We start from the raw sequence: 27,183 nt of genomic DNA on the forward strand, positions 1-27,183 counted from the left end.
ATTATTATTAGTACTAATAATTAATTGACTAACTGGTTTTTTTTTTTATTGATTCGTGTATCGCCGTCGGCTATAAATAATTATTCAAAATTATCAGCTAGATTCGAGAATGAGAGGTTGAAGGAAACACATTTCAAAACGTAATAAGGAGATTAAATTATATACATCCATATCTCTCATTAAGTAGCATTTATTTCTCTTATTTCAATATCAAACAATATAACTAATCACCACTAATTTATTATCTAATTGGTTTCTTATTTTGATTGACTCTTGTCTTATCAGGTGCAATAAATAATTGTGCGAAATTTCAAATTTGATCCGAGAATGGGAGAAAAACATGTTCAAACTTTTTACCAGACAGACAGACAGACAGACAAGAGTTAATATAAGCCTTGTAAAAACTAAGCAAAAGAAAAGCTGTTATGTTGAAGACTAATTTTAGAGGATAAAAGATAAGACTTGAAACTAACATGATGTTTGCCTAGCCTACACTAGCTTGATTGAGTTACGCTCTCTCTCTTTCTCTCTCTCTCTCTCTCTTTCTCTTTCTCTCTCTCTCTTTCTCTCTCTTTTGCAATATTATTTTTCGTCTCCCCTTGTCTCATAGTTGTTATCTCCCCTAGTCCAATGGCTCTATGGAGAGAGGAATAGAAGACTGGAATTTCAATAACACCATGTCAGAAGCCTGCAATAGGATTGGGGGGGGGGATCAATAGTACTATGGGAAGGAGGAGGCAAACAGCGTTCACAGGAGGCAGGGAATCTTCAGGTAAGTGAAAGATGATAGGGAGGAAGAAACACGTAAAAATAAAGAACAGGTTCGTTACCAGGTCGATGTCTAGGTGTGTGAACGTGTATAGCGAGGATTGCGATGACCTCGGGGAATGTCTTCACAGAAAGCGGTGCTGAGTGCTGGACCAATCTTTCAGGTTCAAGGTTACATTCCCTACCCCATCCAATCCCCCCCCCCTTTTTTTTTTCTTTCTTATATTTCTTTTCGTAACAGAAACTTCCCAATCAGCCAACCAAGATGGCATGTACGTAGACCTAATACAGTTTCAAAACAAAATGGCGTCGACACGTGATTTTGGATGGTTTCGAAAAACGATATTCGTGACCTTGCATTGTTAAAGAACGTAGAGGTTCAATATGACCTTGCATTGTTTAGAAACAACTAAGTCAAGACGACCTTTAGATGTTCAATGCCAAACAACATCAGTAAAAGCATGTAAAGCTGCTTTTTGTGAGCGTTATCAAAGTACCACTTTCAGACCTTGCGATCTATAGGCCAGATGAAGCAAAGGCCATCTGTTTCTATGGCCAACAGTTAACAAGGGTGTCATGTGGCCAGCACAACGGCCAACCGCCTATATGTTCCCCATCTAATGTCTGGTAGCTTTTAGAGCTGGATGGATCCAGGAGCCTCCTGAAAACCACGAAATTCAAAATCCCAGTCTTCACATAGGTTCCAACCCGAAATGCCTCGGCTAGTAAGCCAAGCACTTTACCACTCAGTCACCATGTCCACAAACTTAAAAATTGCTCCTTCTTCCCTAGTGCTATTAGAGCATGGAATGGGTTGCCTGAGCTAGCCGGGAAAACCAGTGACTTGGCAGAATTTAAGTTATTGGTTAATATGCATGAAGTAACGTCTGTATTATATAAGATAAGATAAATAGTTACGTTTATAATCTGTTGATTTAACTGTTATTAAATTGAAGTACTTATTTCTACTTCCTGTTAGCATGCTCCGAACGCTCTATTCTTTTGGTTACACGTTTCTGATAGCGGATGAAGGAGATGGCTTTCGTGCAAGCACAACTCAGCTCAAGTTAAGGATCTAGTTTAACCTTTTCCTTCTCGTTTGAGATTCAAACTCAAGCTCCTTGGTTTGTAGGCTAAGCGGTTAAGCCCCACCCTTTGAATGTATCAACACCTCTGCCTTCTTTTAGAACGAGGCTATGCCATAAAGCTATATAAACATCTTACACTGTCACCCAGACTGGTCACGTATAGTTGTGAAAAAAGAAAAACTACAGATACTTTAAAAAAAAAGCTTATATTAAGTGTAAATGTATCAATTAGTTTGGATCAGTCTTTTACATTATTGACTTCGACATAATAAATCTGCGTGAAAATATTTATACCAATGGACCTCATTCGCCAATCGTAAACAAACAACATTTAGTCCTGTGATCTAATTGATAAAACAATGGGAAAAAAAACTGTCACGTGACAATCATCATGAATTAAACATTAGATCGTAAATTATATAGAAGAGATAGAGCACCACGTGGCTAAATATTCTTTGTTTACGATTGGAGAATGAGGTCCATTGTTTTTGTTCAGCTTTTAGCTTTCTCAATGCGCTGCCTATGACCCTATCACTTGTCTGGACCAGTTGTGGAATGGTGAGGGAAGAAGTGGGGTATCTTGGTGAATGTTTACATGATCGTTTTTAAATGCATAAAAAAAAATTCATTCAGGGCTCGAGTCCTCAAGGGGACTAAGTCAACTTATACCACCACATCTGTCATGTATGATTTTTTTCCCTTTTTTCAAGATACCAAACAAAATAATTAATTACCAATAGTTAATAAACTAATTGGATATTTTTAAAACTTGATTCTTGTGTAGTCAGGTAAAAGAAATAATTGTGCAAAATTCCAGTTTAATCCGACATTTGGGTGTGGAAGAAATAATCTGTACAAACGTTTTACCACATTGACAGACAGACAGACAAAGTTGATATATCAGATATAAGCTTGTCAAAAAAGGTAAAAAAAGGGGGGGGGGGCGGAGAAGTCGCATTCGTTTTGATCCGTGACTTAGACGTCTCCAAATCTCTACAGAAAATGACCTCATTATTTGAAATGGAACAAAATTATCACACTGCGGGCTCCAGAAACAGTTGCCCCGAATATCACTATCTACTTGTCTCTTTACCTTTCTTACAATCTTTAATATTTTCTTCACGTTAGTTTTCTACCTTTAATAAAAAAATTTTTACGCATTTCTTTCCATTCCATGTTTTTTTTTTTACCTTATTACCTTTTAATTTTTTTTTACTCGTGTCATTTTTTAAAACTTCATTGTTCAATATATAATTTTTTTTTTAACCGTGTGAACATTTTGACACTTTAAATGAGGGGGAAAAAAAGCTAAGAAAAAAATGTTGCTACGTTTTCAGACGAGATTAAGGTGCTAAGGGAAAAGATATGCCAGACCAGGGCAGAGCTGTCTATCCTCTAACCCTCGCTTTTTTTGCCTCTTATATTTCATAACCTATTAACATCACGGTTTGTCGGATAATAATAATACTTATAAGGTGAATGCTTTCGACTCCGGAGATAAAGGGAGAGTGCAGTAATTCGCGTGGTTAAGAAGACCCAGCTGTGACCTATATATTTTAACTTTATTTAGTCCAGTGATGCCTAACCTTTTTGAAGCTTGGTAAAAGGTTTGTACACGTTATTTCTCCGACACCTAATCTCGGATCGAGCTGAAATGTTGCGCCATTATTTCGTTTACCTGATAACACGAGAATCAATAAAAAAAAAAAATAACCAACCAGCTAATTAATATTGATAATTAAGTATGGTTTTGGTCTCTCGAACAAGGGAAAGAATTTGTACTTTACTGAAGTGGTGGTATGAGATAAATTGGTCCCCTTTATAGGCAGTCGCTCTAATTTTTTTTTTTAAATAATAATTTAGCATAGAATCTTCTCTAGTCCTAATTACGCCGCTAGCAGAGTGGTTAGCTCGTCGAGCCACGAGGTCAAATTAACGTCGTTCTTTTTCTTTTTTTTTAAATGGTTTTAAAAATCAAGTACGATAAAATCCAACCAGATATCCCTTTCTTTCTTGATACAATTACACTTCTATATGCTTTTTAAAGTATTTTGTAAAGTTTTGCTTGTTACTATAATGCTCTCACTATATGCTCAGTTTTACAGTAACAGGAATGCAAGAAATGATGACGCAAAGTGCGTGAATTATCACTAGATGCATTCTCTCCAGATTACACGCATACTTCATAATTACATTCTTTTTGGAAAGGAGAAGCAACCCACCGACGTTTTGAAGAAAAGACAAGAGCAGAAGCCAAATGCAATTATTAACCCCCCCCCCTCTTCACTCCCGAGCCGCTGAGACGGGTATCTAGAAAAGCGGTTCTCAATTTTTTTTAACTTGATGACAAGAATAAAGAATGTACACCAGAAAGTAGTATGGTTGTCCTTTCAGACCTCTGGTTTCACAAAACAAATAGAATGACTTCTGAAGGTATTTAACGTTACATGGGAAGATGCTAAGAGTATGGTGTCAGACTACGAGTGAGTTCATTGTACCCCACCATCCCCTCTTTCGAGAGAGAATTTTTGTTAAGCGAATGTATAGATCGATTAAACTTTATAACATTCCAATGATAGGCCTTTAGATCGATACTTAGAAGTCGATTAGCAATGTTCCTGAACTTGAGTTTATTAAACTCTTGAATGAATGCGGTTATACCCGTTCAAGATAAATATTTCCTGGTTCTCTAGCCAAATTTAAATGTATTTTGATACTTTGAAAAATTATAACGATGAAACTAGGGTTTTCCCAGTGGGCTCAATGAGCTAGAGGGCCTAATTTTTTGCCCAAATGATACAAATCAACAGTCTAATTTCTAGATCCGTGTCCGGGTTATTTCCAGAAGTCTCCACGAAGGTACGAGTTGAATAGGAGTGTTACAGTCCTTTTGCTAATGATATGCGCAAATAGTATTAAAAATAAATACGCGGATTGAACATTGTTATCTTAATGGTCGAAGGAATGGTGCATAAACGATTTTTTTTCTTTCCATATAACAAAAGTTTAGAACTAATTCTATCACATCATTTTTTTTATTGCTCCAATGTAAAATAGAGTTTCAACAAAATTTAATTGCCTGTAAATTCAGCAAGAAGCCCTAACTTACAGAAAAACATACCCCAGAACACGTGTTATCCCAAAAAAAAGCCCTTTCCAGAAACATCCCCCCCTCCCTTCAAAAGTTAGCCTTTTATTTGTGAAACGCTATCTTAAAAAAAAAGTCCTATCCTGTAAATCGCGCCACATTGTAACGATTATCACGCAACAGGCCCTCAACAGAAACAGTTCTTATGCTGTACAAAGAATTACTCTGTCACAAATCCCTATCCAGGGAGAAGACCGTCTCTGCAACCAGCCCTATCGTAATCATTAAAATATACGATGTGGGGGGGGGGGATAACCTCCTTGATTGCAAGAGCTGACGACTATGAAGCAAACAGGTTATAGCCCTTGAAAATTAAAAAAAAAATGGCATAGTGCTAGAACTGTTTTTCTAAACCAGAAAAGATAAATAAATAATTAACATATCTTTTTTTTTTCTTTTTTTCTAAATCGCGCAGGTGTCCAGGTGTTTACTAGAAAACATGAAACATACCAGGTCAATATGACCGTAATGTATATATGGAGCAAAAATTGTAAACTTTAAATAACACTGAACACTTTCTCCAAGCGTGCTTTGGATAATAGATGTTTTAACTTTTGATATCTTTGGGGCAACGTTTTGAAAGATTTAAGACACAAAGACAAATAAGATCGCTGAGAAGAATAGGCCGAAAAGTACAGGCCGACAGTGGCTTTTCTATGCAGTTGCGGGGGTGCGGGCCGCACCGGGTGACACCCACCAGGGAATGACATAAAAGATTGATTTGCTTTAGACATATCGCTGAATCTGGACAAATTGATGCTAGATGCTTTATTCTCTTGCTATTTTCCAGAGTGATTTCGATGGACGCTATCAAACTTTTTTTTAAATCTACAAAACTGATCAACATCCTTTGTTGTTTCGCAGGACGTAAACCTGTATTGTGTTTAATTTGCCTTTTCGGAAGCAGCTGAGAAACACGAGTATAATTTAAAACCTCTTCCTTAAGGAGCTCTTAAATAATCTCTAATACAAATTTTTAACTGAATGTTTCTCAAATCAGTAAGTGTACATTTTAAATGTATGTAAACACTTTTGATAAAATATAAAAAAAAGAGAAACGACATTTTAAAAATGAATCGAAAACCATTTTCGGGTGTAACCAATCAAATAATCAACTTCAATTTAAAGAAACCAAAAAAAAAAGTTGTTTGTTTTTTAAGGAGGAGATTACTTTTTTTCTTGGGAGGAGGGGTGACACCCTAGCTTACCGCACCGGGTGACACCAACCCTAGTGACGCCACTGGGCCGAGAAGGACAAGCAGAATCGACAAGATCGCTTTAGGGAGGGATGACATGAGGATGCTGGGTGATACGTCCATCAACACAAGTTAAATTCAGAGAAGAATGAATAACTTTTAAACAATCAGTAATAATGCCTACCAATCTAGCGCCATGAAAGCATACACCAGCAGAGACTCAGGGAAAATAAACAGATTATCAGCGTACAACAACAGATACTAAGGGAAAGTAAACAGATTATCAGTGTACAACAACAGATACTAAGGGAAAGTAAACAGATTATCAGCGTACAACAACAGATACTAAGGGAAAGTAAACAGATTATCAGCGTACAACAACAGATACTAAGGGAAAGTAAACAGATTATCAGCGTACAACAACAGATACTAAGGGAAAGTAAACAGATTATCAGCGTACAACAACAGATACTCAGGGAAAATAAACATATTATTAGCTTACACCGTCAAATACTCAGCAAAAATCCACAGATTATCAGCATACACCAACAGATGCTCAGCACAAATGAACAGATTGCAAGTATCCACCAGCAGAAATTTGCACAAGCATAAAAAAAGGCAAAGGGAAGGCAAAAAAAAAACCTTCTTTTTTTAACAAAACTTATCAAATGGGAAAAACTCCACACTTACAACTATTACTCTAAATTATGCAGACTTTTTTTCTCTTTTTTTTCATATCAAAAAAATTCATGTAATGTCTTCGCCAATAATTGTGCAAAGTTTCCAACTAGATCTGAGAATGGGTTTTCAAAATGATTAACACAGAGACAGACCGACCTTCCTTCAGGGAACAGTACCAGGAAAAAGAAGAAGAGGCAGACAGAGAAAGCGATGGGAGGACAACATAAAAGAATGGACGGGCCTCCCATTGGAAGAGGTTCTAACTAAAGCAAAAGACAGAGACGAATGGAGAAGGACGCTGGACGAATCCTGCATGGTGCTCCAACGGTCCAGACTAAGGGATAGTTAAAGGTAAAAAAAAACCCAGACAGGCAAAGTCAGTTGATATAAACTTTGTAAAAAAAATGGCCTGCTGGAGTGCTAGCAAAGTAACAATAAGATTAAACGCTTTGTGGGATCTCACTATTACACTAATCTACAATGTTCCACGCCGCGACGTCTCCACGGTACAGGCTGAAGGATAATAAGAAGCAAGGTAAATGGTTTTCAATATCACCCCCCCCCCTTTTAAAAACGCTATTAATCTTTCATGTAAAATGTATCCATTTAACAAGCAAAAAATGCAACATACTTATTTTTAAAAATACATAATGGAAAAAAACTCACAAATACTTTCATATTTTTCAATAATGCACGATTTGTCTCCCATTTTCTATATAAAACAAAATTAATAAATTGACACTATTTGATTAAACTTTTTCGTTAAATATTTATTTATTTATTTACGATATGTCATCGACAATAAATAATTGTGCAGAGTTTCAACTTGATCTGAGGATTGGAAGTAGAAGAAATATCGTGTACAAGATTCCACCAAGACAGAGTCAGTTAATATATATATAAGCTTTGCAAAAAAAAAAAAGTTTTAACACAGTTGTGCTGCGGACCCACATTTCTGGGAGCATGAAATCATAAAGGATTAACGGTAAGTACAAACTTGACTTTAAAATCACGACATACACATTGCTCGCAAAGACCTTCCTACAGGGAACAGTTTTAGGGAATAGAAGAAGCGACAGACAAAAGAAGAAAAGAACACTCCAAGGTCTATCGTTAAATGAAACAGGCTCTTACCCTGGCAAAAGACAGAGAAGAATGGAGAGAGATGGTCAAAAGATTATGTGTGGTGACAGTTGCGCCCCAAAAGACTCAGGGACCAGGTGAAAGTGAAGAAGAGGTTGAGGGACGAAATATTTATATTTATTGATTAGTGAAAACATGAGAAACGCCCATCTTTTAGTTAAACAATAGACATCATTATTCCCCTTTATTGTTCCCACACAGATGTTCCTTACGAGCAAGCACATCAATGTTTATGACTCTAATTAAAAAAGAAAATCACTTACAAAACTACGACAATATCATAAATAAAATTTTAAAAATACGTTAAGAAAAAAAAAACACCCACAGAAAAACTTTTTATAATAAAAGGAATTAATAATATATTTTACGGCGATATTATATTAGTATTATTATATTTTAACATTATTCCAGAAGTGTCCGCGTGGTTCTATTACTCCAAGAACTAACTACACACCTAAAACAAAGCTAATGGCACACACTAATCACTGTATCCAATTACACCCATGTCGAATACACATAAGACGCAATACACTTCATACAAACCTTTACATCGGCTATTTCTGATATCAAACGCGGTCAAATCATGGCATGATATAGATCCACATTTTGCCTTACGTCATAAGAAGCAGACGAATTTCATACAAGGAAAAAAAAAAGCAACACACAAATCACAAAACGGAAGAAGAAAAGAAACAAAAAATGTTCCAGATCTGATACGAAACAAAAAAAAAAAGGTGAGTGAAAGACACCACAGGTAAGTCTGGCATCGGTCTCGTGAGTCGAGTGATATAGTCCAGGAAAAACTCTCACTCACTCCGTCCCTCAGTCAGTCACTCCCTCCCTCTCTCTCTCTCTCTCTCTCCACTTACGCTTCTCCTATCCCTTCATCTCATGGGTATAAACAGTCAGGTCTGGATCGTCAGGGAAAGTCAGACGTGAGCAGGTAAAAAAAGTGGAACAAGTTCTAATAAAATGAACAAAACAAAACACAAAAACATTCTTAATACGCTCGTCGGGTCAGTAGATTACGCAAAAAACAATAGTCTCTTCATGTCAGACCCTGAACCGTATGTATACTAAAGACTGTCCTTTTAAAAGAAACATCTCTCCTAGCAAATATTTTTTTTAGTTTAAAATAATTTTAATTTTGAAACTATGTAGGGAAAAAAAAGGCAACGACAAAAAAAAATCTGGAAAATATAAAAAATACTTTAAACAAGGTTACAAGGTGGTCCACCCAGGCAGGTAAAAGGCAGGTTTCAATATTTTCAGAAAGAATATCAGAATGAAATTCTATTAAAGGCAAATGACAGAGAAGAATGGAGAAACAAGGTTGACAGATCTTGTGTGGTGCCCCAACTGTCCGAAAAACCAAGGGATAGGTGAAAGTGAAGGTGAAGTTAGCTTTGAACCTGAACTAACTGATGCCATATTATGGTAATCTAATTGATCTCATTGTTTTGTAAAGGGTCAATCTCATATTCAAAGCCTCAAGAAAACACATTTCCTTAAAAAAAATAAAAAATCCTTTAGTTAATGCGCTGCAGTTCACGCGATAATATGAAAAACTACTTAATAATCAATGTTTAAAATGTTTAAAATGATGTCCAACTTATATGCATACTAAATAGATTTTTTCTCTTATGACAGTACTAATTCGCTGGGATGGCTTATGAGGCTGGTGGTCTGATAGTTTTGACAGAGTTGCAAATTACCTTTCTTTGAAAGGGTTATGATGAGTGATTGGGTCTTAGGTTTGGGCCATTCTCCTGATAGCCAGATCTTGTTGCAAATCGTATAGAGTGCGTTTATCAAGGTTTCTCCTCCCGTCTGTAGAAGTTCACCAGGAATGTTGTCAACTCCGGCCGATTTTCACTTAAAATCTATGGCCATTTTACAAGATCTGCGGGTCTCGCAAAGACCTTCCTTCAAGGAACAGTACCAGGAAAAAGAAGAAGAGGCAGACAGAGAAAGCGATGGGAGGACAACATCAAAGAATGGACGGGCCTGCCATTGAAAGAGGTTTTAAACAAGGCAAAAGAGAGGGAGGAATGGAGAAAGGCGGTCGACAAATCTTACTTGGTGCCCCAACGGTCCAACAGACTAAGGGATAGGTAAAGGTGAAGGTAAATGACAGTACTTACTTAACTTAGCAATACTTAGCGGCCCGCGAAAGGGGAAAAGCCTCTATTAGTTGTGTGTAGTCTGTCTGTCCGTCTATAAGAGGTATTAAAAATCTGATTTCACTTTTGTGGATTGCTAAATTTAGCAGTAATGGCTACTTCTTGTCGTCTGAAAGCGAAGGCGTTTGTGGATGTAGGAAATCTTGGCTTTAACACGAACAGCTTCTCTAGAGGAAGGCAGGAGAGTGATGATTGGTAGCTGGTAGTTTCGGGCTTCTGATAGTCTTGATGACGTTGAAGCCTATCTATCTACCTGTATAAAGCAGTTCTCCTTTGTTTTACAGACTATGTTTCTGCTCGGGGATCACATTTCCTTCATTATTAGTTGCCATTTTGTTTCTGGGTTTTTTAATGTGTGTTCTTTCTCTTTCTTTTTGGTACACATTTGGTACACATCACAAAAGTCTGTTGTTTTTTTCTCTGATTTCTCCTTTAGATATATCTAAGTCCATCTCTCTCTCTCTCTCTCTCTTTATATCTTTATATTTCATTTCTCTTTTCTTTCTTTCTTTTTCTTTCTTTATGTCTTCCCCTCCCTTTCTTCTCTCTTCCTTTCTCTCCCTTTATCTTTTCCTCTCTCTCTCTTTCTCTCTTTCCCACCCTTTATCTCTCTCTCTCTCTCTCTCTCTTTATATCTTCATTTCTTTTTCTTCTTTCTTTCTTACTCTCTTTCACTTTCTTTATATCTTTCTCACTTTCTCTCTTTCTCTCTCACTTTATATTTTCTATCTCTCTTTCTCTCTGTCTTTCACTCTCTTACGAGATGTTTTAAAGGGGTATCTTTACTTATAAATATATATATTACTACTTGTTGTTTGTCTTTAGTGGCATTTACTCACACACACACACAGGCACACACTCAATATGCAACTAGCAACGTTTCAGGGAAGACTTGATTTAATTTAGTTGTTTAGCTCATGTCTGGAAATATAGTTTTTTTTTGTTTATTTAAATAAAGAAAAAGAGAAAAAAGAAAGGACTGGGTAAGCGAATAGCTGGAAGTTTGGGTTTTTTTGTTTTGTTTCTTTTTTTACATAGAAATACGCAGTGCTGAAGATTGAAGGGAAATCTATTGGCAGTACCACAAAACGGCTTGCATGCGAAACAGAGATATCAGGGGAGAGAAGAAAGTTATACTTTTCCATGTGCGCTGTAGTTCTAGAGTGATGGATCTTGAGCCCATGTCAAAACATGTGCCTACCACTACCTGCCTCAACACAACTCGCGAGCCTTCGCCTCTGCGCGCGAGAGCGTGCATTTGCGAATGTTTTTTTTTTTTAAATGTTATGCGAGGCAGATCTACTTCTCTCGTTCGGTGCCGAATTTAACATTAAGATGCAGGTAACCTCTCTTTGCTAGCGTCCTGTGTGGCAATCAAGTTTAGAGAAAGGCAGCTAAAAAAAAATGTGTAAACAAAATATACGAGTACCCAATGCACACACTGATATTAGGGCGCTCTGGGCTAAATCGTCGCGAAGCATTACATTAGAGAAATATATATAGGTCCTATATTCAGGGTCGGTTTTAGACTCGATAAGGCCTTAACCTATTTGAGATATGTAATTAGTGGCAGGCACATGTCAATGTAATGTATTCCTTTTTCTTTTTATTCAAAAGAATATTTGGAAAGAAAAAAAAGGGGGTGGGGGAGAAAAGTAAGAGGTCCTAAGTTATAGGCCTTATGTTGCCTGTAGGCAAGTCCAGCACTGCTAGTATCTAGTATCTAGTCTTAGTTTTGATGTATCTCCAAACATCTAGTCCAACCTAACCTGTATCTGTATTTGCGAACTCGACCCACAATTTAAATAACACCTTGAAACAAAGTAACGGACTATTTAGTCAAAACAAATATCTACAGGTTTTCACGTCAGTGTAAAATATTTAACATATTCATGTTAATAAATATTGATATTTAAATAATAATTGTTGTTAGATGGCCGAACAAATTTTCAAACAATAGTCTGAGGGTAAAAAACCAAGCAACCATCGATAAAGCAAGAAATTCGAAAAAGTAAATGGGCTTGGATTGGGCATACATTGCGAAAAACAACAGAAATCATGGTAAAACAGGCCTTAGACTGGAACCCACAGGGGGAAGGGAAAGGCTGGAAGACCAAAGAGCTAGACTGGAACCCACAGGGCGAAGGGAAAGGCTGGAAGACCAAAGAGAAGATCAATTGACCAAAAAGCAAAGACGTCTGGGGATGGACATGGACCCAACTGAGGGGTATTGCCCAGGACAGAGTCCGATGGCGAAGTGCTGTTGCGGCCCCTATACTCCACTGGGAGTCAAAAGGACTAAGTCAATTAAATATTTTATATTTACATACATATTTAATAAAAAATAAAAAATAAAGGAACACAAATTTCTGGACTAAAAGGAGCCTAGTCGATCATTGTGGTCTGTAAGAGTGATGGATATCTGGGAGATGGTGGAGGGGGATGGCGTGGGTGGTAGTCAAACTTAAAAAAAAAGTGCACTTTCAGAAGAAGAATATTTAGAACAATTAATAGAACAATAAATAGAACAATTAGTAGAACAATTAATGTCGTTGATATCTTTCTTTCTTTTACAAAGGTCTTATCAGCTAACTCTGGATGGAATCTTGTACACATTATTTCTCCCACTTCCCATTCTCGGATCAACTGGAAAATTGTACACAATTATTTATTGTCCCCAACAAAAGATAAATACATTTTTAAAAATGCACTAATTATTTTATCAGTTATAATTGATTAATTTTATCTAGAGACGGCAATAGGTATGGAGAGATAAGCCTTGTGTAGAGAATTATGTCGTCATCGAAAACTTTGAAACTAACATAAGATACTATTAAAACTTTCTATTTTCATAAGCACTTGGCTGGCTCAGTAGCTAGAGCATCTAAAGAGACTTGAGCCCTCGAATCGAATTTTTTAAAATTGCTTTTTAAAAAGCTATCACGAAAACCTTGTTCCAGATATCCCCTCTCAACTGGTCCACATAAGTGATTCAAATATAGCGTATTGAGAAAGCTAAAAGAATGAAATTGCGCTAAACAAAAATATTTCTAATCGCACAGATTTATTATTGTTAGCCTAGATCTATTACAAATTCATGACATGATTTATTCAAAATAATTGATGTAATTACACATATTATGAAAGTTTTGTATTTTTTGTCGCCTATGTTTACAAGTCCGAAATTCATTTTAAAATAATTAGCGGTTCTCATTGCAAGATGCCCTCTAATGACAATTATTAATCTATTCAACAGCTGATGTAGGGCAATCAGGGACAGCTAATCAGCAGCTTTCACTAAGTTGTATTTAAACCAGAAGAGGTCTCGTCACCGATGATTAATTACCAGTTAATGTATTATTGTTGAGATATTCTTTCTATCCGCACGGGAAAGGAATCAATGATTTTTTAAAATAGTAAAATCATAAATATTGCCAGACTTTTCTTGCTGTCTCATTTAGTGACACAATTCTAGATGTCTTTCAAATGAGCCATCCAATTACTAAAGCAATAAATAGCTGGCCATCTGCGCATGTCGGCTTGGAGTTTTTTAAAAATAATTCGGACAAGGGAAATAACGCTGCATGAAGACAATGTAAATGCGTGTTTGTCTTTCTCAGTGAAGAAATGGCCGTGGCGATATAAGAAAAGAAGGGAAACAAAATATTCTTGAGAACAAAAAAGATTTGCAGGACACAGCCACACAATTGAACTGAGAGATAAAGTCAGACGGGTTACACCAAAAGTACCCGAAGCTGTATAGCCCGTTCAAAATAAACACTTTCTCGTTCTCTAGCCAGCAGGGGCGTAGCTAAGGATTTTCCATCGTTTGGGGGCCCGGGGGCATGGGCGTAGCCAGGGGGGGCCTTGCGGTTCACCCACCCACCCCCGAAATGGGGGGATCGGAATTTAGTGACTGATTTTTTGCTTTGATTCTATTTATTTTAGGTGAGATTTTAATACTAAACCATCTCTTCCCCCAGCGCAGCCAACGGGGTTTTTGAGTCAAACCCCCCTCTTCTATAAAACAAAATCAAACAAGATTACAAATTGCAGAGGCGGCCCCCACCAAATTCAACAATGTTTTGATCGTTTAAAAAATTGGCGATATTTTTCACATAAAAGCAAACAAAACGCCTTTGATAAGACTCTTCTAACTCTTATGGAATAAGCAGAGTAGCGTTAAGTGATCAGCATGGAAACCTCTCGATACAGTGTGAGCTAGAGGTTTTCCCAGGTGTGGCCAACGATATATATCAACTGTCGCATTTTAGGAAAATCGTTAGAGCCATTGTCTACCCAATGAGGTTCCAGGTTTTTCCCCCTCCCAATGTCACTTAAATAGAGTCAGTGGAAAAAGGGCACATTGAAGATGAAAATGATTATGATAAGACATCTAGGCTTAACAAAAGTTCGATATAAATTTAAGAAACTCACCCTAGAAAAACAATCCGTAGAATCCAACAAAGGTACTTCCAAATTTTGAGAGCCGTGTTCAGAAAACCCATGTCACTAATAGTATTTAATGTCTACATGACCAGCGGTGCAAGTTAGTAACAAATAGACTCCTATATGTGTTGTATTAAAACAAGTGTACATGTCAGGAGTGTATAATCGATCAATCCGAGTTTGAAATCAATAGTCGGACATAACCATTAACAGAAATATCTTGATATGTACAATATTATAAATAAATATATATATATATATATATATTTCTATATATATATGTCACAGATTACATTATAGAATTGTTTGTACATTTCACTTTTAAAAGAAAATATAAGCCCTCGACATGAGCCTCGGGATTTACCCCTCAAATTTAGACACTTGACAGCACGTCAGGATTTACCCAAGGGACGTGATTAGTATGTTTGAAATCTATTGGTTGTTTTGAAATTAAACAAAGACATTTTTTAAAAAGAGTTAGCGCCAGAGAATTGGCGGGTGTAAGAAAGTAACGCCAGTCGATAAAATAATGTCCTTGTAGACAGTCACGTTTCTAAGAGCTCTGTTTGAAAAGCCTTTGTAATATGTTCCATGCTCATTTGATTTGCAATTTGTACATAAACTGTACTTACGTTGTATTTAAATAAAGTTCCAGAGTTTTGTTTTATCAAAGAATCGTTAATTGTGATTCTAGATCGTCATTTTTTGATAACTATTGAATTCAAGTAAAATCCCCGGCATAACAACACATCATACCATCTAAATGTTGTTACAATATATATTATATATATATATATATATATATATATATATTAATTTCTAAGACTTTAAAACTTCGTACTGTTGTAATGTGGGGGGAAAATATTTTAAAAAGTTAACAAAGTTTTAATTTGATGTAAAATAGCTTCTCAAAATTTGTAACAAAAATCAAATCAAATCACATAATCCCAGAACGAATAACAACATTTTGACACATGCATCGCTAAACAGATACATTAACTGATAACTTATCTTATGGAGGTTTGCATATGTATTTTTTTTAATGAACTGTTAGGCCAATTTTATAAACCATCAGAGAAAAATGGAAAATGGAAAACAGCGTTATCTTTAATGGTCACATGTATTTTTAAACTCCAGAGGAGTAACACAAGGAATACATGTACACAGTACTACAATCTGCTACATTGGTAAATATATATTAGATGTTCAAAGACTTTCAAATATATTCACTTACATAGTTCATCTTAGAACATATATACTCTGAGGCATCAAACAGAGAAACTTGAAAGCCGTTATGATATTTGAAAGCCTCGGTAAAACTGATAATTTAAAGCCTCAGTAGAATTGTGTGATAATTGAAGGCCCCGGTAAAACTGATAATTTAAAGCCTCAGTAGAATTGTGTGATAATTGAAGGCCCCGGTAAAACTGATAATTTAAAGCCTCAGTAGAATCGTGTGATAATTGAAGGCCCCGGTAAAACTGATAATTTAAAGCCTCAGTAGAATTGTGTGATAATTGAAGGCCTCGGTAAAACTGATAATTTAAAGCCTCAGTAGAATTGTGGGATAATTGAAGGCCTCGGTAAAACTGATAATTTAAAGCCTCAGTAGAATTGTGGGATAATTGAAGGCCTCGGTAAAACTGATAATTGAAGGCCTCGGTCATTAGCATCATCATCAAACTCCATTAGAGTGAGGGCTTAAGAGGCTCAAATCCTCTCTTGCAAAAGCCCTGGACAGAAACCCTGCTGTCTTGCGTAGTGCGTATATGTCACCAAACAGGTCGAGAATTTTTAGTTTCCCTGACCTGTCGAGGCGGAGATCAGCAAGTCTGGGGGCAGTCAAACAGAATATGAGGCACGGTTTCCTCTTCTTCCCAGTAGCGGGGGCATCGTGAATTGAAATTTGGCCATAGCCGTGAGGCCTCGGTAGATATGTGTAATAATTGAAGGCCTCGGTAAAACTGATAATTTAGAGCATTTGTAAAAATTGTGTGATAATTGAAGGCCTCGGTAAAACTGATAATTTAAAGATTCGGTAGAATAGTGTGATAATTAAATGCCTCGGTAAATGAAAATTTAAAGCCTCGGTAGAATTGTGTGATAATTGAAGGCCTCGGTAAATCACTGTAATATTTATTCATGAATTTTTTTAAAGAATTCGCAAAGACTTAAAAGAACTGTCAATCTATACTTGAACCAGAATTAGTTGTGTTGAGTATCTTTGTTTACGTAGTACCAACATGCGTACAACTGAATAAAACGACCTACATTTTATATATATATAAGTGTTGTTTTAGGCAGCATAATGGAGTGTGTGAGTGTGTGTGTGAATGTATTTCCAAGGTGATGATGAAGAAAGGGAGCATTCTTGTTTAGTGGATTATGTGGTACTATTTGTTTAGTGGATTATGTGGTACTACTTGTTTAGTGGATAATGGGGTACTACTTGTTTAGTGGATTATGTGGTACTGCTTGTTTAGTGGATTATGTGGTACTACTTGTTTAGTGGATTATGTGGTACTATTTGTTTAGTGGATTATGTGGTACTACTTGTTTAGTGGATTATGTGGTACTACTTGTTTAGTGGATTATGTGGTACTACTTGTTTAGTGGATAATGTGGTCAGCACATCGTGAATACGTATTTACGTCTGTTTTATCGGTTAGCACAAATTAAAGCCGTCAGGATTTAAACCCAAGACCTTCGTTCTTACAGCTATACTCTCTACCTCCTCAGCCTTTACGTGAATAAATAAAAAATAATAGCCTTTCAATAGAAGAATAAACAAAAATCAAAGCACTTATAACCAATAAAACACCATTTTAAGAAGGCCAGTAGTAGAAACACACTGTCTTGTACAATACAATCTAATACAACTAGTTTAATGCACTAATGTCTCAAGGACCACTTTACACCATAGTCTATACCACTAATATAATGCACATTCGACTCAAGAATCACATTGCACTTAAAGTCTAATACGACGTGTTTAATACAAATTCGTCCAAAGAAATGTTCAACTAAAAGTGTAACACAACTAATCTAGTGTACGCATGTGTAGGCCTATATGTGCTATGTACTAAAATGTGTACATGACACGATACTAAACGACGTTTTTTTTTTATTTTACACAATATGAAGATCTTGAAAGTAAAGATATACACTGTCACCTATCCTCAACACATACACACACACATCTAGAAACACACACACACACTCATACAAACATTGAAGCAGCTCCTATTGCAAACTTAACACCATCCTACTGAAGGAGATAGACTCCCCCCCCCCCCACCCAAAAGGTGTCGTAATATGTACATATAAGGTGTACACTGTACATATATGTGGGGAGGTCAGAGTTGAACTGTAGACGCATTCAATAAACACCCTATCATACCTGCGAACATGTAGTAAAATAAAATCAAGGATTCTCAAATTTCTACCGTGTCGTCCCTAGGACCCCTCCAGAACCTTTCTTTTTCCTTTTTTTTCAATGTCAAAATTTTGCTTTTGTGATTGTTGACCTGGACTGTCTATGATAAGAATAGAAATCACAATAAAGTTGAATCCAGGTCTGTATCACCAGGCCAGGCCCAATGTTAGAATGGAAAGAACTATATTATCTTCTTTCTATATATATAATTCTCTACGTCGCCCAACCATGCGGGACACCACGCGCGTACGCCGACTCAAGGAAAGATAGCTTTTTAATTTCTTGCAAGTTGGGCTAGAGTTATCGCACATATATTTTGCGGCGACTGAGAGCGCGGCTCAGAAAAAAAAAGAAAAGTGTTCGGGGGGGGGGGGGGGGGAGAAAACAAGTAATCTGCTCACTAAATAGCAGTGAAGTCACATAAATTATTTTGAACCAATCATGTAATTAATTTTAAATAGATCCGGGCTAACAATAATAAATTTGTGTGATTGGAAAATATTTTTAAGTGATCTTGTTTAGCAGAACATTAGTGCTTAAAGCATGCTTAGGGCGTTATGGTCCAATCACTTATTTAGGAAATGGGAGAAAATTTCGGTACTTCCTTTTCAGAAACTATTTTTTTAAAAGTCTAAATTCAAAATTTAGGTATCTTGCTCCAAGATGGCAGCCGACAGATTAGCCACTGAGCTATTCAAGTACTACATAAAAGGCTTATCTCTATATTTTCTATATGAAACAATATTAATTAACAAATACTCATTGATTAATTGGCGCTAATCTTTGGAGGCGTTCGATAGTTTGTTCCTCTGGTGGAAACATTTCAAGCTAGATTAAAAATAATAAAATATTTATTTATTCACCCCTCCCGAATTTAACTGTCCAATGTCAAAGTAACAAATATTTGATGAGGTTTTTAAAATCGCGTCGATAGATAGATAGATAATGAATGAATGAATGGATAGACAGAAAGACAGACAGACTAATAGATAGATAGATAGATAGATAGAAAGGTAGATAGATAGATAGATAGATAGATAGATAGATAGATAGATAGATAGATAGATAGATAGATAGATAGATAGATAGATAGATAGATAGATAGATAGTAGATAGATAGATAGAGAGATAGATAGAGAGAGAGAGAGAGAGAGAGAGAGAGAGAGATAGATAGATAGATAACTTCTCCATTCTTGTTCTTTTTTATTTGAACCATAGAACCACTGAAAATGCTTCAAAACAAGCATGACAAACTAAATACTTGTTGATTACATGCTTATCTTTTCGCACAGTCTCTCTCTCTCTCTCTCTCTCTCTCTTTAGCTACCAAACTGTATGACCTTATAATAGTGTGTACTGAGGTCAATGAATTAATTTACTGTCGAAGCGCGAGATGGGTATTCCAGATGCCTCAAGTACATCATCTAGTCGCACTAACATCTCACAGACCAAGTCAAAGAAAATAAATAGGTACAAGTCCATGTTTGTAACCTCACATTCAGACCAAGACATCCAGAGTTCACTTACAAAGACCGCTGGATGCACATATGAGACCAAAAGAAAATCCGCTGCAGAGGACAGACGTAGGCGGCGAAAAGAGAATCTGAATCGACCACCGGCGGACAATGGTTATGTCTGCGCTGGTGTGGCAAAATATGTAGGTCGCAGGGGCTGCGTATCCAAGTGAAATATTGAGCTCCTCATTAATTAATAATCGGACCCCAAGACAAGCTTTATAATAATAATTATAGGTATAGAAGAATACTATTGATGGCCTTTGTTACAGTGGGAATTATATTTATGGAAGAGCAAGATCGACGGCGTTTGTGGCTGTAGAAATAGGTGCTCAAGTATTTGATATAATTTTTACATCTACTCTTGCAGTCGAGTAGCTAGGGTTGGAGAGAGGTGGGGTGGGGGGTCCAAATTCAAAAGTCACCCGGGCCCTAAATGAATGTCCTAATTTAAAAAAAAAAAATAAATATTAAATATTATGCCACTGCCATGTAATCTTGCTATTTACGTGGAGCCAAAAATGCTAGACAGCATTGATGCAGAGGATGTTATAGATGTTGCACAGAAAGCACGACGTCAGGCGATAGGAATTGAGATTTGTCACTTGTGCATTATCTCGCCAGTAAACCACGGTATTTTTCATTAAGAGAGTCTTAAGGATTTTATTTTTTATTTTAAACTGCCAATTGGAAATAGACATATATTTATTAAGTACATTATCTCATGTCATGATGTCGAATGTCAAAATGCAGAGGCCACCAAAAGGTCAAACCCCTAAATCCCTAGCTAAGCTACAATACTCTTGAAAATTCTATAACAAACGACGTTGCTTGTTTTTTTTTTTCAAATTACATTTATACTAGCAAGACAGTGAGACAGTCTGTAGTCTAGTGTACTCACCTTTTCTTGTGGAAGGATAATTTCTTGACTTTTAGCTTGCGAGGGACGGTAGATCTGGAGGCTAGCTGGCTTTCTCCTCTCTTGAGTCTTGAAACGTCTTCCAGATACATGGCGTTCTCTATGAACAGAGAATTGAAGCTGTCCGTGGAGAGGTCAGAAATGTTCAGCTTGATTTTCTTGCCGCTCTCCTGGCTAACGGGAAGTGTGTGATCTATCAAAGTTGCTGTACGGGTCAGATCTAAGGAATTATTTGTCCAAGTCGTAAGGTTATCTCCCTCTACCTTACGTGGAGATCGGTAGGGCGGATAACTGTCTTTCCCCTTGTATTCCCCTTTGGTGTGTTTTGAGACTTTAGGAGTGGTTTGAATCTCCCTGGTTTCATTTTTGAAAGCGATGATCGGGCTTTTCCTGGAAGATAATGATTCGAAAAGTTCTTGCAGTTCGGAAACTTCTAGTCTATTTCTGTCTCTGGGTGACTTGTTAATGGATGTCACTATTATGTTAGAGTTAGGGAAATTAGTCCTGGGACTATACCTGTACGTAGGTGATGCTGTTGTTACTACCAGAGCTGCTCTGTTGGGTGATGAGGGTAAGGATGCGGAGCTGTTGCTAACTCTTTCAGGGCTCTCTTCTGGGTAGATCTCCCTGGTCCTGTGATTGCTAGTGGTGTCCAGGTTAAGCTTGCGAGCATCCAAAGTTGGACGATTCGATGTGGGGATGGTGGAGGCGTAGTCTAGATTGTCGGCCATGTGCTGTGAAGGGTTAAGGTTAGGGTTAGCAGCAGAGCCACTCGAGGATTCACAGGGTAAGTCTTTGACTGGAACTTTAACGACAATGCTGGCGAGTGACGCTTCATCCCCGCACGAGGACACGATCGAGTGGAAAGATGCCTCCGAGGACTTTATGAAGGAGCTTCTATTTGAAGCACAGCCCTGGTCAGGATTTGTGTTCAAATCTGTTGAAGATGCAACTACAGATTGTGTGTTATCAACACTATGATAGGAAGGACTCGTTTTTTTCAGCCTTTGATCAGATGTAATTTTTTCAGCCCATTTTGTCCCAAAGTCCGTCAAGTCAAAGCCATTCTTGGCAGGTGTTGCTTGAGATTGTGTACACTCAAAGGGTAGAGAAGCCCTGCTTTCTGAGCTCACGGTTTTATTGTTCCATTCAACACTAGGGCTGACATTGGCCAAGTAATGGTTCACCTTCTCGACCAATGTCACTGTTAATGTTTCCTCCAAGGACTGGGGGTCAGTTATCCCAGTGGTTTCAGCGTTACTGATGACTTCATTACAGTCACTTTTTTTCGCATCGTCACTTTCAGAGTCCTCAGCTTCTTGGTTGTGATCTCCAAGAGCAATGGGCGGCGAGCGTTCCTCTACAGCATGGCAGCTGCAATTAGTGCTGCATGAATGCGAAGCAGAGGGTGATGTCTCCTTTTTTTCTTGACCAACAAACGTCTCCGGCCCAGAGCTACATATTTTTGTAGTGCCTTCATCGCTTTGCTTTTTCTTGGCAAAAGAGCTTAATTGTTCACTTCCGCTTGGAAAGCTGTTGGGACCACTAGCCTCGACTTCGGTGACATAGTCATAATTGTTAATGCAATTAGTGATTAAATTGCTACTTTCGGTGAAGTCCTTATCAATCGGCGCATCCATACCACGCTGGCAACCCGATTCATCAACATCCGCATTCATTATATTATGTATTGGATACTCGTATACGACATTAATGGCATCATCGTGATTGCTCAAAACATCTACTTTGAATTGCGACTTATCCGTACAAGTTGGTGAGAGCTGTTTATTTGTTGTAAGTTCTAATTGATCGTCCGATGCATCTCTTATGGGACACATTTCGTTCTCATTCCCTTTCTGGACTAACGCATCTAGTAAACTCTTACTGTTATCCCCCTTAGCACTATTCTCTGCCCCGAGTGGGGATTTGCACAAATCTTTGATTAAACAAAGACTTTGGCAGTCTATACCAATGTCCTGATGGTCAACTTTGATTGCCGACTCTGAGTTCGCCAAAGGTATACAGATCATAGGCTCAAAGTCAATTTTTCTTACGTTGACTGTATGCTTCTCCTCAGTGTTTTGATGGGGCGAGTCCACCAATGTGTCCAGAAGATTGATCTCACCAAAGGATGCGGTGGCTCTCCTGCAATGCTTTAGCCTTGAAGGGGGTCTCTCGTCGTCATCTGAGCTCTCCATTTCTTTCCTCGTCATGTCTTTAGATAGATGAACGTTTGCAGATAGTCTTGGGGGCATTTTGTCCTCCGCGTCTTTTGACTGCTTCACTTGGCTCGCGAGTTCAAATTTTCTTAAAGCTTCCATGAAATCCACATTTTCAGTGCTGACCATGGACACGTCCTCGTTACAAGACACCCAGCGGTTGGCTGTCATCAGGTCTTTGTAGGCGGATGTCATGAGGGATTTTGCGACATCTTTAGCTTCCTGGATGGTGGATACTCTTATACAGCATTGCTTCATCTCTTTAGTTTCCTGAACTACAGATTGCGGCATCAACTCTTCTTGGCTTCCTTGCTGACTAACCGCAATATTTTCCACAAAGTTCCGTGTGCTTTTGCAGTGTTTAGTCAAGTGTTGGCTTTCTTCATTAGAAAACTCTTTCGAAAAATCTTTGCGAACGTTCTTGATCGATTGCGTGGCTTCTTTTCCTTTGCGATCGTTGACTTTATCAAGTCTAGTAACGTTACGTTTTTCCGAAGAAGCTTCTTTGATTCTCACGGTAGAGGTAATGTTTTTTGTGGCAGGAATTTTGTTTTTAGATAGTTGAGTCTTAGATTTCTCTGCACAAGTTGTTTCAACTCTACTTGTTTCCTTTTTTTCGATGCCTATGGATTCGTTTGAATATATATGAGCTGTTTTCAATGTAACCGCAGCCCTTACGTCTCTGTCTCTGGAGGCTTTTCTTTCGCGCTCTGCCCGTGACGTGGAACAAGCAGAGCTTGCTCTCTTAATACTAAAGTTGTCCATATGAGAGTTTTGGGCTACAAGAGACTTACTCTTAAGCAATAGAAGGCTTGATGAGCACACTGCAGTTTTCAATTGTTTGGGATGACTACTCATGTTTTGGGTTTTTCTGGGCTGAAAAATGGCTCTAGAAAAAATGCCTTCTGTACTCTTATTAGAAGATTCGTTACTCTGAGCTGTCAGATGGGCCAAATTTTCTAGAAAATGCGGCCCGCATTTATCTGAGCCAGATTGAGCTTTACCGTAAAGCGGAGTTATGTGCAGGGACGCCCCAGCGTTAGACTTCATTTTCTGATCCCCTCCGCGGCTGTAGTTGATTTTCACAACGGAAGAAGATTGATTCTTTGTGGATGTTTTTTGAGAAAATTTCTGAGGCGCTGTCTTCGTGGACATGGGATGGCTTTTGTATGGAGCTGAGTGCAACTTTGTACTACCACTAATCTCATTTTGACATCTGCTGGGGACGACAGATTTGGAATACGGCCTTGACCTTTTCTCCGGAGAGCTTCTATCTCGATCTACCCCACTGCTGTAAAGGTTGTAGTTTTTTTCTCTTCCCGCCTGCTGCGCATGTTTCATACTATTTTTCTCTGTTTGAATCTTCGGGCTTTCTTTTGGCAGATCTAAAACTGTCGCTTTGTTGAGTTTTACTGACTTATCTGAATTTTTTTCAGAAATTAAAGACGACCTAGACATTCTACACGAAGCGGTTCGTTGGGCGGTGGGTGCACTTGTCTTTAAAAACGTTCCACACGAGGCCAGGTTCACTTGTTTTTGTTTCAAGGCTATCGAAGGGCTTGGGCTTAACCGATAAGCATATTTCTGAATATCCGACATCTTGTAAGCCTGCAGAAATGAAAACGTTTCTTTGCCGTAATCACAGTTAGCTTCCAGCTTCGTGCCATCTCTGCTTTTTACAGTTTCCTTTCTATTTCCTCGAGATGTTGCAGAGTTTTTCTGAAATACAGTTTCACCATGGGATCTAACCATTTCTTTCGTGTTTTTGACATTTGGCTTTGGTGACATCGTGTGCGCAGTTTGGTGGCTTCGGGCGTGGACGTGGACATGGACTTTAAAAAGCTCCGTACTCTTTCTCTTTTGCGCACCCTTGCATACTTGAAAAGCTTCTCCCTCTTTACTCTTGGCGTAAGTCTGCAAGCAAAGTTTCTCTGGAATCTCCCGCTCATCAAGATCGTCTTCTTCCCCCTCAGTGAGGTTCATCCCCTCTGAGATACCTTCTCCGTTTGGCTGATTAGTGGAAAGGTGTGATTCTAGAGACTCCTTCGCGAAGCGTCTATCCGCCAGTGCCAAAACCTCGTCGCCATGGCTATGAATGTCTAGAGAGTCTTTCTCTTTCTCCTCCCAGCAAAAATTCATTTTTTCAATCACAACTTCTTTTGACTCCAAGTTTAAATCTGTATTTTCATCACAAGTTTTAAAGTCATCATTCGATTTGCTATTTTCGAGTGTCTTTATATAGCGATCATCTGCGTGACAATGTTCGTGACTACATTGCGAACTCTCGACGCAATATTTGTCTGCAGTTCGTTTATTATCTTCTACCAACTTATCGTAACTCTTTTCGACACAGAAATATTTTTGCTTGGCTTCAATAGGACAGTAGTCGTTGGGGTTGTCATCTAAACATGGAGGGTCACAGGCAGGAATGTTGTTACTGAAGGATTCACAGTTGTCAAATAGATCTGAAATAGACTCGATAGATTCTAATGACTCCAGGGGATAAACTGCAGAGCTTTCATTGGAGTAGGCAGTCCCAAAAGGAAGGCAGAGCGGACGAAGATTTCCACTTGCTTCACTAGCGAGAATGATGTTTTCACTATCAATCTTATTCGTTGTTTTTTCGGGGACGGCTGGTGCGCGAGACACCTTGGGGCTAAGATTTCTAGCTGCTACTCTGCCAAACTTGTTAGCTCTGACATTCCTCTCCTTTGCTTCAAAATGTAACCTCGTCTTCTTCCCGCGCGTGGAAGGTGACCTCGACTTGGTGCTTCTTCTCAGGCTAGTCAGGAGCTTCACTCTCGATGTGTAGGACTTGCAGCTGGAGCTCTGTTTGTCGTAGGCCTGCTGCTCGTCCTTCAGCTTCATAACTGAGGACTCTGTCGCCACTTTTGTGTCGGCTTTTTCATCACCGTCAGCATCGTTTTCTTGAGGCTTCTCAAGTTCTGGTGGAGCTACAACCAAGCAAGTGTGAGGCGTCTCTTTACAACCAGTGTAGTTAAAATGGGAAGGCTTCGCTTCATATTTTCGAGAAAGACCTTTGACGTTGGCCTGGCGCCGTTCTAACCTGTCAGAAGTTTTGGCTATCCCTTCCTTTTTTTGAACTCCAGACAGCTTCTTGCCATTGGGAGAGATTTTATTGGCGTTTTGCCTTTTCACCTGGTTGTCCATTATATCGTCATTATGTCCTGAAATTGTAAGCGCTTCGAGTTCACTGCTGTGTTAATACTGTGGCTTAGAAATGTGATGGGAGTGTCTTTGAATTGGAGAGGAGAAACACGAAGCCTGGACTCTTGTGCACTTAAAACTGCCTGTAAAGAAAGACAAACATGTATTAACTTTGAAATATATTTTCACTTCATTCACTAAATCATAATAAAAAGTAGAAGAAACAAGAAGAATGAATAATAGTAATGAACCAGCGGGATTTAAACGGCGCAATATACTGTTTAATGACAAACAAACAAACAAAATCAACAAGTATCATTAACAGACAGTAGCTCATAAGCTTATAACAAACATCTGATCTTTGATGAAGATTATTCCAGCGATAATTCGTTGTGATTGGTAAAATTAATATAGCAATAAAATACAAACAGACTGAGTGCTAGTTGTTCTATAATATAAGCCATTGTCTATAACTAGTTTTAAAAAAATGATACGTAAAATGTGCGAAAAAATGTGCATTCTTGACTCGATTGAGAAAATCGATAATGAGACTTTTGGACCTTTAATTAAAATGTAATATAAGTCAAATAGTGACTTCAAAGAATCATTTAGCTTTGTTTTTCTATTGGAACAAACTGAACAACCTATTAGCGATAAGGAGATATCTGACTTATTGTACAGTTATTTTTTTCGCCAAAAAGCTGAAATTATATTTTCCGTAGATTTTTCAGTTTTTTTTTTTTGTCGAAAAGCGAAATACCAAGGAAAGGCCATAAAATTGTAATAGCGACTTTTCCCTTAACTGAGGGGGGGGGGACTAAAAAATAAAAGAAAACAAAAAAAAAAAACAAAAAAAAACTGATATTTTGAGACTCTGGGGATTTCATATGGTTTTGGATAGGATCTTTCCTGTAAATGTTCTTCAAGAGATGGTAGCTGTGTTTGAGTCATATATTTTTTTAATTATTTTTTTTTAATTAGTCTAGGCAGTTGGAGTGTAAAAAAAAGTTTGTAAAATGTTGTACATGTTTCGGATGTTACTTCAGAGTTGTAGATAATTTACTTCCTAGTCCAAACCTCCCGCAGGACGACGTGGGATGGCAGCGTGCAGATCATGAACCCGGGACCATCGATAAGTTCGAATGACGATCCAGCACGCATACCGCACGACCAGCCAGCCACCCAAGTGTAACCATACCAGCAGGTGATGGGAAAGGTACTTAGACTTCTGATGGCAGCTTTGTTATAAATTTAAATTATGTGTATTCTTA

The 27,183-nt window shown here is 37.9% G+C and overlaps 1 protein-coding gene across 5 annotated transcripts in view; it reads right to left on the reverse strand.

Moving 5' to 3' along the window:
- Window positions 1-27,183, reverse strand: part of LOC106073011 (supervillin-like) — a 204,336-nt gene that overhangs the window by 166,439 nt on the left and 10,714 nt on the right. For 4 of the 5 annotated variants that reach the window (XM_056013385.1, XM_056013384.1, XM_056013386.1 and 1 more), the window contains exon 2: window positions 20,508-26,055. In XM_056013385.1, coding sequence (XP_055869360.1) covers window positions 20,508-25,915 — 5,408 coding nt within the window. In that variant the 5' untranslated portion in view covers window positions 25,916-26,055. Of the gene's footprint in view, window positions 1-14,644; window positions 14,766-20,507; window positions 26,056-27,183 lie in introns of those variants that run through there. The other variant, XM_056013387.1, reaches the window with a different exon arrangement.

Source organism: Biomphalaria glabrata, chromosome 16 (genome assembly GCF_947242115.1).
Source record: "Biomphalaria glabrata chromosome 16, xgBioGlab47.1, whole genome shotgun sequence".
Taxonomy (NCBI): Eukaryota; Metazoa; Mollusca; class Gastropoda; family Planorbidae; genus Biomphalaria; species Biomphalaria glabrata.